The sequence below is a fragment of the Argopecten irradians genome, chromosome 3 (genome assembly GCF_041381155.1).
Source record: "Argopecten irradians isolate NY chromosome 3, Ai_NY, whole genome shotgun sequence".
NCBI classification, from domain to species: domain Eukaryota; kingdom Metazoa; phylum Mollusca; class Bivalvia; order Pectinida; family Pectinidae; genus Argopecten; species Argopecten irradians.
The window spans coordinates 21,645,488-21,658,216 of NC_091136.1; the positions used below are offsets into that span (position 1 = coordinate 21,645,488).

Consider the following 12,729-nt stretch of genomic DNA (forward strand, 5'->3'; position numbering starts at 1 on the left):
TAGCTTATTAATGAGACAGCGTATAATTGGGTACTAGCTTATTAATGAGACAGCGTATAATTGGGTACATGTACTAGCTTATTAATGAGACAGCGTATAATTGGGTACATGTACTAGCTTATTAATGAGACAGCGTATAATTGGGTACATGTACTAGCTTATTTATGAGACAGCGTATAATTGGGTACTAGCTTATTAATGAGACAGCGTATAATTGGGTACATGTACTAGCTTATTTATGAGACAGCGTATAATTGGGTACTAGCTTATTAATGAGACAGCGTATAATTGGGTACTAGCTTATTAATGAGACAGCGTATAATTGGGTATTAGCTTATTAATGAGACAGCGTATAATTGGGTACTAGCTTATTAATGAGACAGCGTATAATTGGGTACATGTACTAGCTTATTAATGAGACAGCGTATAATTGGGTACATGTACTAGCTTATTAATGAGACAGCGTATAATTGGGTACATGAACTAGCTTATTTATGAGACAGCGTATAATTGGGTACTAGCTTATTAATGAGACAGCGTATAATTGGGTACATGTACTAGCTTATTTATGAGACAGCGTATAATTGGGTACTAGGTTATTAATGAGACAGCGTATAATTGGGTACTAGCTTATTAATGAGACAGCGTATAATTGAGTACTAGCTTATTAATGAGACAGCGTATAATTGGGTAATAGCTTATTAATGAGACAGCGTATAATTGGGTACATGTACTAGCTTATTAATGAAGACATCATACTGGATCAACTATAAGGGTTTAACTAATAAAAAAAAAGGTTTAACACGTTTTCATTCATTAGAAAAACATACCTTTATTATTGGTGGGAAAAATCTCGAGGTACCAACTTCATAATTACGCCATTTTTTCAGGCTATAGTGATGACCATATCTGTCCAAAATCTTCCGTCCGTTGTATAGAGCATAGGTCATCGCATGCGCAGCTACCCCACACTGTGAAGGCTACAGCGGTTATATCAGACACTGAACTCAATGTTATTAGCTCGGCAGTGCGTTATATAAAGATACCGCTGTGATTGAATCCGATACTTTGGTTGTTGGTGCCTGACACATGAGCGAGAAAAATAAAAGGATAGGAATTTGCACCCTGATGAGAGAGAAATAACGTTATAAAATGACGAGAATCGTGATTCGGCAGTAGATGTATTGAGTACGGAGAGCTAATCGAGTTTCATTTAAAAAGCATCCCCGTTTACGTGAACACCATTGTGACCAAGCACACAGTTCGAGGTAAGTGTATAATGGTATAGATATTGCGATATTTCTAAACTAAAATGATAGAATATTATTAAGAATGTATATCTTTCGGATTAGCTTACGCATGTTTCAAAAATGGTTAATTGATTTCTAATATAAATATCATAATATAAAGATATAACACAGATATTAGTATTGTAAATTATAATACAAACATTAATATATATTTTAATAAATAATAATAACTTGATATAAGCATTAGTAGATATTTCAATAATAATAATAATGTAATACAAACATTAGTAGATATTTCACTAATAATCATAATGTGATACAAACATTGGTAGATACTTTAATAATAACATTATACAAACATTGTTAGATATTCTTAATAATGATAATAATATTCTTAATAATGATAATAATATCAAAAACATAGGTATATATTTTTCGCAATAATATAATGCAAACATTAGATATTTTAACAAAAAATAATAAAATAATATAAGTATTAGTAAATATTTTTAAAGGGATATTCATGCACGTGTGTGATTACTTGATTCAAATATTTCTAACGTAAATCTATCTTTATGTGATCATATTGAGTTTTGTTTGATACAAATATCAATAATATTAGATATATGGTAAGATTGAAGTTAATTTACTGTATGATGGCTGACAATATACATACATATTGCATATTTTTATAGAAAAAAAAATCCATAAAAAGTTACATTTAATTAAAAATTACAAGTCTATACAGGTTGGATGTTAAACAAAAGATTTAAGTATTGAAGGTTAGAAGTATCTAGAACAATTATACGTACCCGGCCTACTATACCTTTCTAAACACGACATCATTCCCAGCTACAGTATTGTAGCAAGAATTTATTCAGTATATATATTAAAATTAAAAATATCAACACGATATTCCTTTTCGCTAACGTTTTCAGGCTTTTAAGGCCATCTTCAGTCGATTGTTTATTTACTTTAGCTTAGATACAAGGCGACGTCATAATAGACAATACCCGCAGGGGAGGTAAAGTATATTGTCCATAAGTATAGGTACAGGTATCATATTATTAAATTATTCTTACTAATAAATAATGAACATATTAATGACCGTTAAATAATGGTTTAGATATTTCACAAACATATTTTCTTTCCAGAGTCTGTTTGTAATCCCAGCATTTCCCATCATGTAAAGAGGGAATAAGATAAAATAGCCTTTTAATATATATGTATTTATCAATTATTAACCTTTGTTGAGGTCAATATGGTGTTATATTACCCGAGTAGAATAAAGGTCATTATTTGAAATTCTACAAGGGTAATATAACACAATATGAACCGAAACTTAAGGTTCTTATTTTTTATATTATATATGATAATTAAGTAAGTGCTAAGTAATATAAAAATGCATGAAGAATGGCTCGATTACCTCTTCCCGAATACTCGACGTCGGGGTATTGTGACGTCATAATCGCAATCGACTTGGGAGTGACAATAGGAATATAATTAGATAACCGACCAACATTCAAAAGATTTTACTTTCGATTATCTTGTCCTCAAATCTAGTTTTATACGTAATTCGAAAAGAGACGCACTTCAATGTATCTTTTTAAGACAAAAATACATTGGATGAAAAACACGAATGCAAATCTAACTTCTTGATATTTCTGATCTTTAACAAGTTGAAAGTAAAATAAACGGAAATGCTTCCTTCACGGATATTGCTAACTAATGCATTATTGATGAAAGCCATTCTTTTGTTCTTAGTTTATAATGAAGCATTTGACATCATACATCAAACAATTGACATATGCATGTGTAGCGGGGGATGTTAATTTATATGTTTACTGTCTAGGCAAGCTAACCAGTCAAGCTGTTTTGTCCGTAGGTGTATTGTGTACCTGTGCTGTGACCTAGTATTTCTCTATACTGTGGTAGTGTTTGTGTCGTGCATTCATTTCTCGTGAAGTGTACATGTCCTAAATGTGTGTCTGTGTTTTCTCTGTTGTGGTTGGCTGCCTAGACTCGGGTATGGGGATAAATTCGGGGTAGTTCTAATAGACTGGGCAGTCTGATGGATTAAGTTCCTGCGTGCTGCCAGCTCCGCTACTAGGCTTATAGGTGACTATTTTATATTAAGTAATTAGATGGGAATAAAAACTGTAATCGAGAATTAGGTACGGGAAAGGGGGGCTGGTTATAATATTTGTGTGGATGTGTGTGTGATGTATGTTGTAAATAGTTACTGTTATAGTCATAATAAACTGTTCCTTATCATCTAAACCCAGTAGTTTGTTCTTCCTCCTATCAACAGACAAGCATATTAAATAATACCCAACGAACCTGGGTTGCACTAGGGGCGCGTCGGGCGTAGTTTGACATCCTTTCAAACTGGGCCCGTCTCGCTCCTGTTACACATGAACGACGTACCGCACATTTCCTTTTGTGAGAGTAGTTTACCATAATGGCGGCGTATTTTGGAATTAAAACTTATTTTCCAATATTTGTATTAATTTGTATTACTATTCATGTAATCTATAGATTGATAAATTCAAGAAGTTTGCCTCAAAAAATATTCATCCTTGAATATAGATTGCTGTAATTCATGAAATTTTACAGATTTTTTTTTTGTATTTTATCTTTTATCGTTTGGATATATTCACGGTCAAACCATGTTCTAATATTTCGATATTTTAGTCACGAGCATCTATATAGAATTCTTATAATAACATATAAAGGTAGGTTTCGCCCAACCAAATAAATATTTTTTTGTGAAATGCGATAAACGGAAGAGAAGATGAAAAAACATATTAAAATATCTCAATTTAATTTCTTTATGTGTTTGAGATTGAACAAATGTGTCTTGAATACAAAATTGAAGGAAATCCTTGATTTATTACGGTGTCCGTCAGACAAAATAATATGCAAATGAAGCTGCGATGGATTGCGTTGTCGAAGTTTGGCGCATGCGCATTGTCACGCACTAAAAGTAAACAAAATGGCTGAACGAAAGTGCGTGAGATAAAAAAAAATATATCTGAATCGGCATCAAAGTGGAGGAAATTATAATGGATTCGGTAGCACCTTAGGATATCTATAGGGAATTAAATTCAGATATGGCATGTAGCAATAGAAGAAACAGAAGCCACATCTCAAGCGGAACTTGCCGGGATCTGTTGTGACTCGTGTAACGGCATTGCACTTGGTGAGTTAAATTTCAACACATATGCCAACGCACAAACAGCCGCAGACTAACTACATGTATATTTGGTGTACAAAGTTAGCGAGCGTATGTAAGTAACATGAAGTGTTTTAGATTATATGATATGTATTAACAGTCCCTCGCACTTCGATTTTTTGTTGTTGTTTTTTAACTAAACATGCCGTGGCAAGACTGTCACTTCTATCTGACATTTTGTTGCACGCTTCCGTTTGTTGCTGCGGCCTCGTTTTGGAAAAAATACGTCATGTTCTATGTAAAGCTTGACTTCGCTCTATTTTTAGAGGAGTATTTTCCTGGTCAAGCTAGGCAACTGACCACCCATATTGTTCGCTGTATGCATTGAAAATGATCTGAAGATTATATCTATGTATAGGATAAATTTCAATTTCGTAGTCTTTATATTTCATTGGGCGAAACCTACCTTTAAATCTTCAACTATAAATAGTTGGTGCGACACAAGTTTTATAGTCAACAACAGATATTTCCCATAGGTTGACATATCAGTGTGATTTTGGCTCTAAACTATTCAGTTAACAATACAAAAATTGTTGTCTGATAAGAAAACTGTATATGCTGGTTACTGTAGTCGTTGATATGATTATCAATAACTATATGTTCATTACGATCGTCAGCATCTTCTATGTAATCTGTAAGATCGCTGCATCTAGTATTAAAATCTCCCAAGATGAATACATTTCCCAGAGTTTGATACACGTATACTGTATACTTTAACGCGAAAGTTACGAAAGTGTTTCAGATTCTCACAGTCTTGAATCGGATTAAATGTCTAAGGAAAACGAAACGAAATTAAATTAAATTACATTATATTTTACAGAAAAGAGATACGTCGTCGAGCAACTTGTGTATTTGCATCATTTTTACATCACAAGTCCGCCCTGTTAGCTTACCTACATCTTTACGGTAAGTACATTGACACATTGTGTATTAAGATGACGCGATAAACATTGTTTGAAATTAAATGTAAATTTATTCCACACTGTGTATAGTGTAGTATTCGTGATAATGTGTGTTTTATGTTACTTTTCTTCTCGTTTTGATATTTGATTTCGATTTGTGTCACTTATGACCCTTCATTTCGTTTTAATGTTGACCTTTCGATTTGTGTTACTGATTGCCCTTCGTTTCGTTTTAATATTGACCTTTCGATTTGTGGTACAGGTGACCTTTCGTTTCGTTTTAATATTGATATTTCGATTTGTGTTACTGATGACCCTTCGATTCGTTTTAATATTGACCTTTCGATTTGTGTAACTGATGAACTTTCGTTTCAATTTAAATTTGACCTTTCGATTTGTGTTTCTGATGACATTTCTTTTCGTTTTAATATTGACCTTTCGATTTGTATCGGAGATGAAGAGCAAATACAGGTACAGAATGGCGTATATCTTGATTTATTTACCACCTGACATTGTAGATATTCTGTTAAGTTTCAGAACTATTTCTAGATAAAAGTTACACACGTCTGTACTAGTAATTAATAGGACACAGCAAACTTCAACTACTCTATATAATGTAAATTACGTATGTGCTGTTGGTGTTCATTGACCTTATTTTACAATTATTTACAATGAGTATACATGAGAATTGGAATCAGCATATACATTGTACTGTTTTTATACAATGTAATTTTAACAATAATATTACTAATATATACAGTTGCAATGCAAAGGCAAAGTTATGGAATGAAATCAGAGTTGTAACGCTTTATCACATTTAACATTTCCATAACAATAAAGGCTTACCTTGATAGCACTTATCGATCACTTAACTACCGTTAATTGTGATAATGATGATCTTCCAACAGGTTAAATGGAAATGGACAACTACAGCAATGACACATTTCCTGACGTCAACACCAGTCCCAAGGAACGGATTTTATCCGTGGCCTTTACCATGCTAGCTGTCATTTCGACGATTTCATTTGCAGAGCATTGTATAGTAATGTTAATTGTTTGTGTAAACAAAACGTTAAGAGCCAAACCGACCGTGATGTCGATTCTCCTTTTGAGTTTAAGCGATATTTTTCTGAGCGTTTCCCTGTTTTTAAGATCCCTGAATGGTCAAGTACCCCTACATCAAACCTGGATGTGCGGTATGACATATTTCCTAATCCAACTCGGATTCGTCACCTCAGGTATTAATACGCTAACCATCTGTATTGAACGCTACCTGTGCACAAAACCAATACCAAGTCAACCATTATCGCTTCGCAAACGGATATCAATCACACTCATAAGCTTAGGCATATCCTCCTTTATATTTGGAATACCTTATTTGTTTACAGTTAAAACAACAACGATACCAATATGCTCGGTGTTTTCCCTATTTGAGGAAAATACATCCTATGCAATAGCTCCAGTAAGGTCCACTTTGTTTCTATTATGGTTAGGCACAATAGTAGTGTATGCCAAAACTGCAAAGAGTTTCCGCCGTTTTATGAAAGTAGGACTTGGTTTGAAAAAAAAAAGTTTGATGAAAGGTACGACAACTAGACAAATAGTCGTACCTGATTCACAAATTGTCTTGCCAAGCTGCTCAACTAAAGCGACAATAACAGTAAAGGGCGCTAAAGAACATATGGATTTTACTGATATAGATGCGACTACTGTGGCAAAAAACCTTCAAGTTATAACTACATCCAAAACAGAAGTCGGTGAAAGACAACATTATAGGAACACTAGTAATTGTCAGTTTATAGAAACGTCTAGTACCATCAAATTGATAACTAAACAAAAAAATGATGAAATCGAGGCCGTAGAAACCCTGCCAGTCGAGGACGGTGATCCTAAACCAATACCCGCTACTAATAAGTCATCCGTCTCCAGAGGTACGTCCAAAGGATTTGGAAAGCAATCACAAGCACAACCGAAGGTGGCCAATGCCTTTCGAATCCTCTCTGTTGTGTTCGTAGTTTTTCTGATTTCGATGACTGGGCAGTGCGTGTTTGGACTTGTAATGCTGGTGTTGCCTATGCCAGTCGTTGTGGAGATAGTCTGTGGAGTGTTATCCACGACTACAGTGTTTACAAACCCAATCATGTATGCGCTTATTCTGAAAGATTTCAGGAAAATCCTGAAATGCACTAAGAGATAGATTTGACGTGGATGACACACTGCCGATTAGGATGTAATAGTTAAATGCGCATTGCGTCATTGTGTCATGACGTCGGTCAGAATGACGTCACGAAACATGTTCTACACATCATTACACCGACGGGAATTATGGAAAAATTCTGATCTCAAAAATTCACTTTTGTTTGGTAAGGTTATACAGTGTCAGTTCCGACAATAAGGAAACATGAAGAAATGGTTGAATCATATATATCGTAAATAATCGACTATATTTAAGCATTGATATCACATTTTTTTTACTTCCATCGGTATATGAAAATCAATTTGTTTACATATTGTAAATCCGCGTAGCGGATTCTCACAAAATGTTTGCAAACATTTTTGTTTCATACCCCAATGAAATTAAAAAATAGTGACATCAATGCTTATAATTAATTCATAATGGATTTGATAAAATAAAGTAGATTTAAATGTACCATTCTAGTGATTTTGCATGAAATTCTTTTTCATAATTCGATATTTTTTAATAATAATTCTTTTTCATAATTCGATATTTTTTAATAATAACGTCGGGGTTTCGAGCCTTTCTCGGATTTTTTATAGTGGTATGCAAAATAATATTGGCCAATCAGAAAGCCAGATAAAGTATAAAAACAATAATTATATAATTATAGTATGTTACATTGCAAACAAATTTAAATTGATAAGAACCTCAGCAACTTGTGATTGTTTAAAAATTAATATTATCGGCAATACATAGCAGAAATCAGAAGTCACTTCAATTTTGGCATGCGCATATAACAGGTTATTTTATAACCACGTGTCACCAAACTTATTCACCACATACAAACTAATGTTTAAAACAAGAAAAAAACAAATTAAACGATTAGAAATCATTTTCGGAACATCGGCTTGAGTAATTTTGTATACATTTATCAATCGAGTGAAATAAACACTATATCAAACTAGCACTTAGATGATGTATCTATTAATTCTATATCATAGTACTATAAAATCAAGGAAGAAAAAGCGTAATAAAAACAACAACCACTATTTCTATTTTAGTGAATTATCACAATATTTTATTATTTGATTAAAAATTTAATAAAAGGTGGGAAAAAAGAAAATATGAATGCACTCAGAATACAAGTTAATAAAGGACTTCATCAATGTATTCGAAGACGGGAATGAAATGGTACCTGCAATTAAACAAAAATATATCGTGTCAATTTGAAATTTTGTTCAAATTAGTAAATATACAAAACTATTTAAAGGCCAAATAATTTGCGAGATTTCCGAGAAAACATTATTATGATTCTGATACCTGAATTATAATTAATTAGATACCGAGATTGTACTTTATGGGCTTTTTTTCTGGGGAAATTGTCCTTTGTATTTAATTTGACTGATTGTTTTAATAATTTCACTTACTTTTTTGTCTTCTTTGGCTTTTCCCTTTTCTCTCCCTTTTTCTTTCCTTTTTTGTTTCCCTTGACTTTTGGTTCTGGCTTCATCTTTCCATGGTGATGGTTCTTCATTTTATGTATTCTAAACAGCCTGTATAGATTATATAGTATATTTATATAAATAATTATCTTTCTGCATAAAACGAAGATAATATATGCTAAACGTAATCACATCGTCATCATGTCTCGTAGTATATACATGTATGTCATAATTATACTTGTTAACAAATGGACACTCAAGTATCAAGATCTTCATCTATCTAAATATACATATATAGCTGTGGGACGTAACATACGATGTTGTTCTATAGATTATATAGTAACCTAAATTCCTGTATACGTAATATATATTCATCCGTATGTCATCATAGACAACCGACAAATAATGTTATCGAATTAAATCAACTCTAGGTACTAATTTAACATGTTTTAGGATGTTTTAATTTTATTTGTTCGATGGTGACCGATGCATCGAAGTCTGGTCTAAAGACTTGACCTATATTTGTCGCTGATGAAGGAATCGTTGATATGGTTTACATTTAAAGGCCCGCTATGTTTCTTTACCAATCGTCGGGGCATTTAAATATCAATGGCCATAAATGAACCATCCTCGTTCCAAGGTGTCAGTTGACTGTCGCTTACTGTATACGTAATCGAAAGTACAATTAGCACCTGATACCGAGGATTAAGGCGTAGGTCATGAGTCCGGAGCGAAATAGTAATTGATTAAATACGAGTGTTAAAATAGCGAAATAGCGCAAATTAGAAAACGTTACAACGTGAAAAATCACGAAATAACGCAAATCAAAATACGTAATAATGCAAATAAAAACACATGATTACGTAAACAAAACCCACGAAATAACCGAAAGCATATTATATAAAAAAAATCAAAACATTTAATAACGCGATTTGTATAATGTTTAACAACGAAAAAAAACCGAAACGTTTGAATTGACTTGATGAATTAGATTATGTTTGGCCTCACATTACAATGTAATGGGAAATTGGTTTCGAGTAAGTAAAAATAATAACAATAAATCAATGGTTTACATGAATAAATAAAGCACTATATTATGCAAAAAACCCAACAACATTGTACACGACAGTGACCTAGATCACCCCCCGGGAAACTTACATTTGACACTGATTCGGCACTGTGTTGACAAATGCAAATGGTCCAATACTACTGTGTGTTAGGGTATTACACGGGAATTCTCCGTCAAAGTTACTGCCATTGCGGAAACTCACTAATGGACGTCGGATAGTCCTGTACAAATAGACGAAGGAAACAGAGATTAGTTATATATCCTGTGTATTACATATCATAATCACCATACTTTCATGCATTAAGTTGATAAATCCTTGTCAGTCAATCATCTACAATTGGTTGGATGTCAATATTTGTGATGATCAAAAAGGTTCCACAAGGAGTGCATATAGGTGAATAACAGTTTGACACAACTTAATTCTGGCACAGTTTGTTACATCTTGTTTACAACACGTTTTTCCTGGAGAAGAAAATCATAGGCGTTGAAGTTAAAAATGTATTTCCTAAGCAGTTAGTCTGTTTACGTACAAAAGTCATGTAACGTTGCAGGTTTCATTCATCATATGTTATTAAACATAATTCAACATGATTATTTTACCTGTGCTTTTTCTTGAAGGCCTTGAGTTGTGTAGATGGTCGCAACTGTACAGTCTCCGTGGTAACAACCCTTCAAATACATATATAATTCATAAGCCATGTTTGATCTATACGTATCGTCGATATATAGAGGGATTGAATGTATATTTCTAATTTTCATAGCGGCAATGAATAGCAGAAACTATCTACATATCCCGTTAGCGCTCCTCGGAAGATATGTAGATAGCTTTTGCTATTCATAGCCGCTATGAAAATTAGAAGAATACATTCAATCCATATATTTACATTATAATAATACTGTGGGGACTATTTTTTATTGATATAAAATTGGCGTGATGTTTGAAATCAGCTGATCGATCCACGAAAATCGTTGTATTCATATTGTATTCATAGTTTTTTTCATAGGCAAATGTTTTCGTCAGTTGGTTGATTCATATAGTGACGAAACACTCAGAATATAAATATTATATATTATTAATATTATTATTTTCACCTATAGTTGTGATGCAGTGTATAACCTCAGAGAGCGTTCACACATCCGTATACATTTTGACAACTCCGGATCTAAATGCTTATTTTTTTCTCGTATGTTGATGGATATATGTTTTGTCTCAATGATATCGTTGTATACTATATTGTAACTTTTGATTAGATTATATTTTAAGGTGGAGCTGGTCAAGTACATATGTAATTATACTGTATCTACAATAATCTTATACAATAGTAGACTGTAGCCGGTATGTACCTATTTTGCTTTTCAGAGGCACCATCGACTGAAAGCAAATAAAACTTAAGACTTAACAACGGTATGTTGTTTTATGAATTATGTGTATGCCCATGGTACTAAATATGAAAGAGATACAACGATATTAGGAATACATTCGATTCTCTATGGCTGAACTATTTTTTTATAAATTAATTAAAAAGCAATGTTGGAGAAAATAAATCTAATGATATTGTAAATCCATTGTCATTTCATAAGTGACGTAAAAATCTGAAACAGTTGACGGTTTCACAGTACAGATTGCCACTCGGGAGTAGTGTCGATATATCTCCCGTGGGTAAAGCCTATCACAGATTCATGTGACATATATAATCTGGTGACAGAAATCTGACATGCATGACCTTACTGGACTACAATGTTTAGTGTGACTTACATTTCACACAGTTCGTTAGACGCTTGATACATCACTATAAGGGAACCATTCTCAGTCCGCGTCTGAAATCTTGGACACGTCGTTTCCTCAGCAGTAGCTTCATTTGTTGGTGCTGCGTTTCGTACTTGAAAACCTATGTGGTAGCAAACGTATTGTGATCACTGATGTAGGTTAATATAAATTTTATAGAATCAAATCGTTATTCTTTCCCCAACTGGAACCCAATCAGTAGTCGTGACGGAATAGCAGTCGTGATTGTGTGCATATTCTATTGTGCGTCCAGATTTCCGAATGTCTGGAGCTGCTGACGAATACTTCATGGTGGTATTCTTTTGTTTACGTGGAAATAATGAGTTTCATGAGATGTAATCATCTTTCCCCAAATCACGACTACTGTTCTTTCACGACCACTGGTAGGGTCCTGGTACGTTGAAATTAATTTCATTTGTGATTGACAAATATTGATTACATGAAATAGTTATATCTAATTCTCTACAATTCAAACCTGATGTGTGTGCAGCTTTGATAAGAACATATATCGCGATACCGAGGAATATTGAACTAAAATGTCACAGAATAATACCGGAAATGGGTAAAAAACACGCTTCAATACCGTTCCCTAATGATAGTCATCTCATCTATTATTATTATTGTTATTTTTTTTTAGTATTGAATTATTTTTTTCAAATGTAGAATAACAAAATAATACAATACTTACATATGGACAACACTACTAGGATCCCAATAGTGACGGTATAGTGTGTGGCCATGTTTCCCCCTGTCTGGTTATAGTTGTAATACAGTTAGTCCTTTACCTTACCTTACTTACGCACAAAAATAACAAATAAAACATAACTATTGGCAGGTGCATCATGATAATGTTCTATACAGGGGTC

General features: G+C 33.3%; 2 protein-coding genes across 2 annotated transcripts; one reads left to right on the plus strand and one right to left on the minus strand.

Moving 5' to 3' along the window:
- Positions 1-1,716: 1,716 nt before the first annotated feature.
- On the plus strand, positions 1,717-10,122 carry LOC138317842 (uncharacterized). The gene is made up of 2 exons (XM_069259769.1): positions 1,717-5,391; positions 6,296-10,122. Exon 2 carries the CDS (start codon positions 6,301-6,303, stop codon positions 7,582-7,584), a length of 1,284 nt encoding a protein of 427 aa, XP_069115870.1. The 5' UTR covers positions 1,717-5,391; positions 6,296-6,300; the 3' UTR covers positions 7,585-10,122.
- On the minus strand, positions 8,616-12,661 carry LOC138317843 (uncharacterized). Its single transcript, XM_069259770.1, has 6 exons — positions 12,552-12,661; positions 11,834-11,966; positions 10,678-10,746; positions 10,167-10,298; positions 8,994-9,119; positions 8,616-8,761 (listed from the first exon to the last, which is right to left on the minus strand). Exons 1-6 carry the CDS (start codon positions 12,601-12,603, stop codon positions 8,713-8,715), a joined length of 561 nt encoding a protein of 186 aa, XP_069115871.1. The 5' UTR covers positions 12,604-12,661; the 3' UTR covers positions 8,616-8,712.
- Positions 12,662-12,729: the final 68 nt, after the last annotated feature.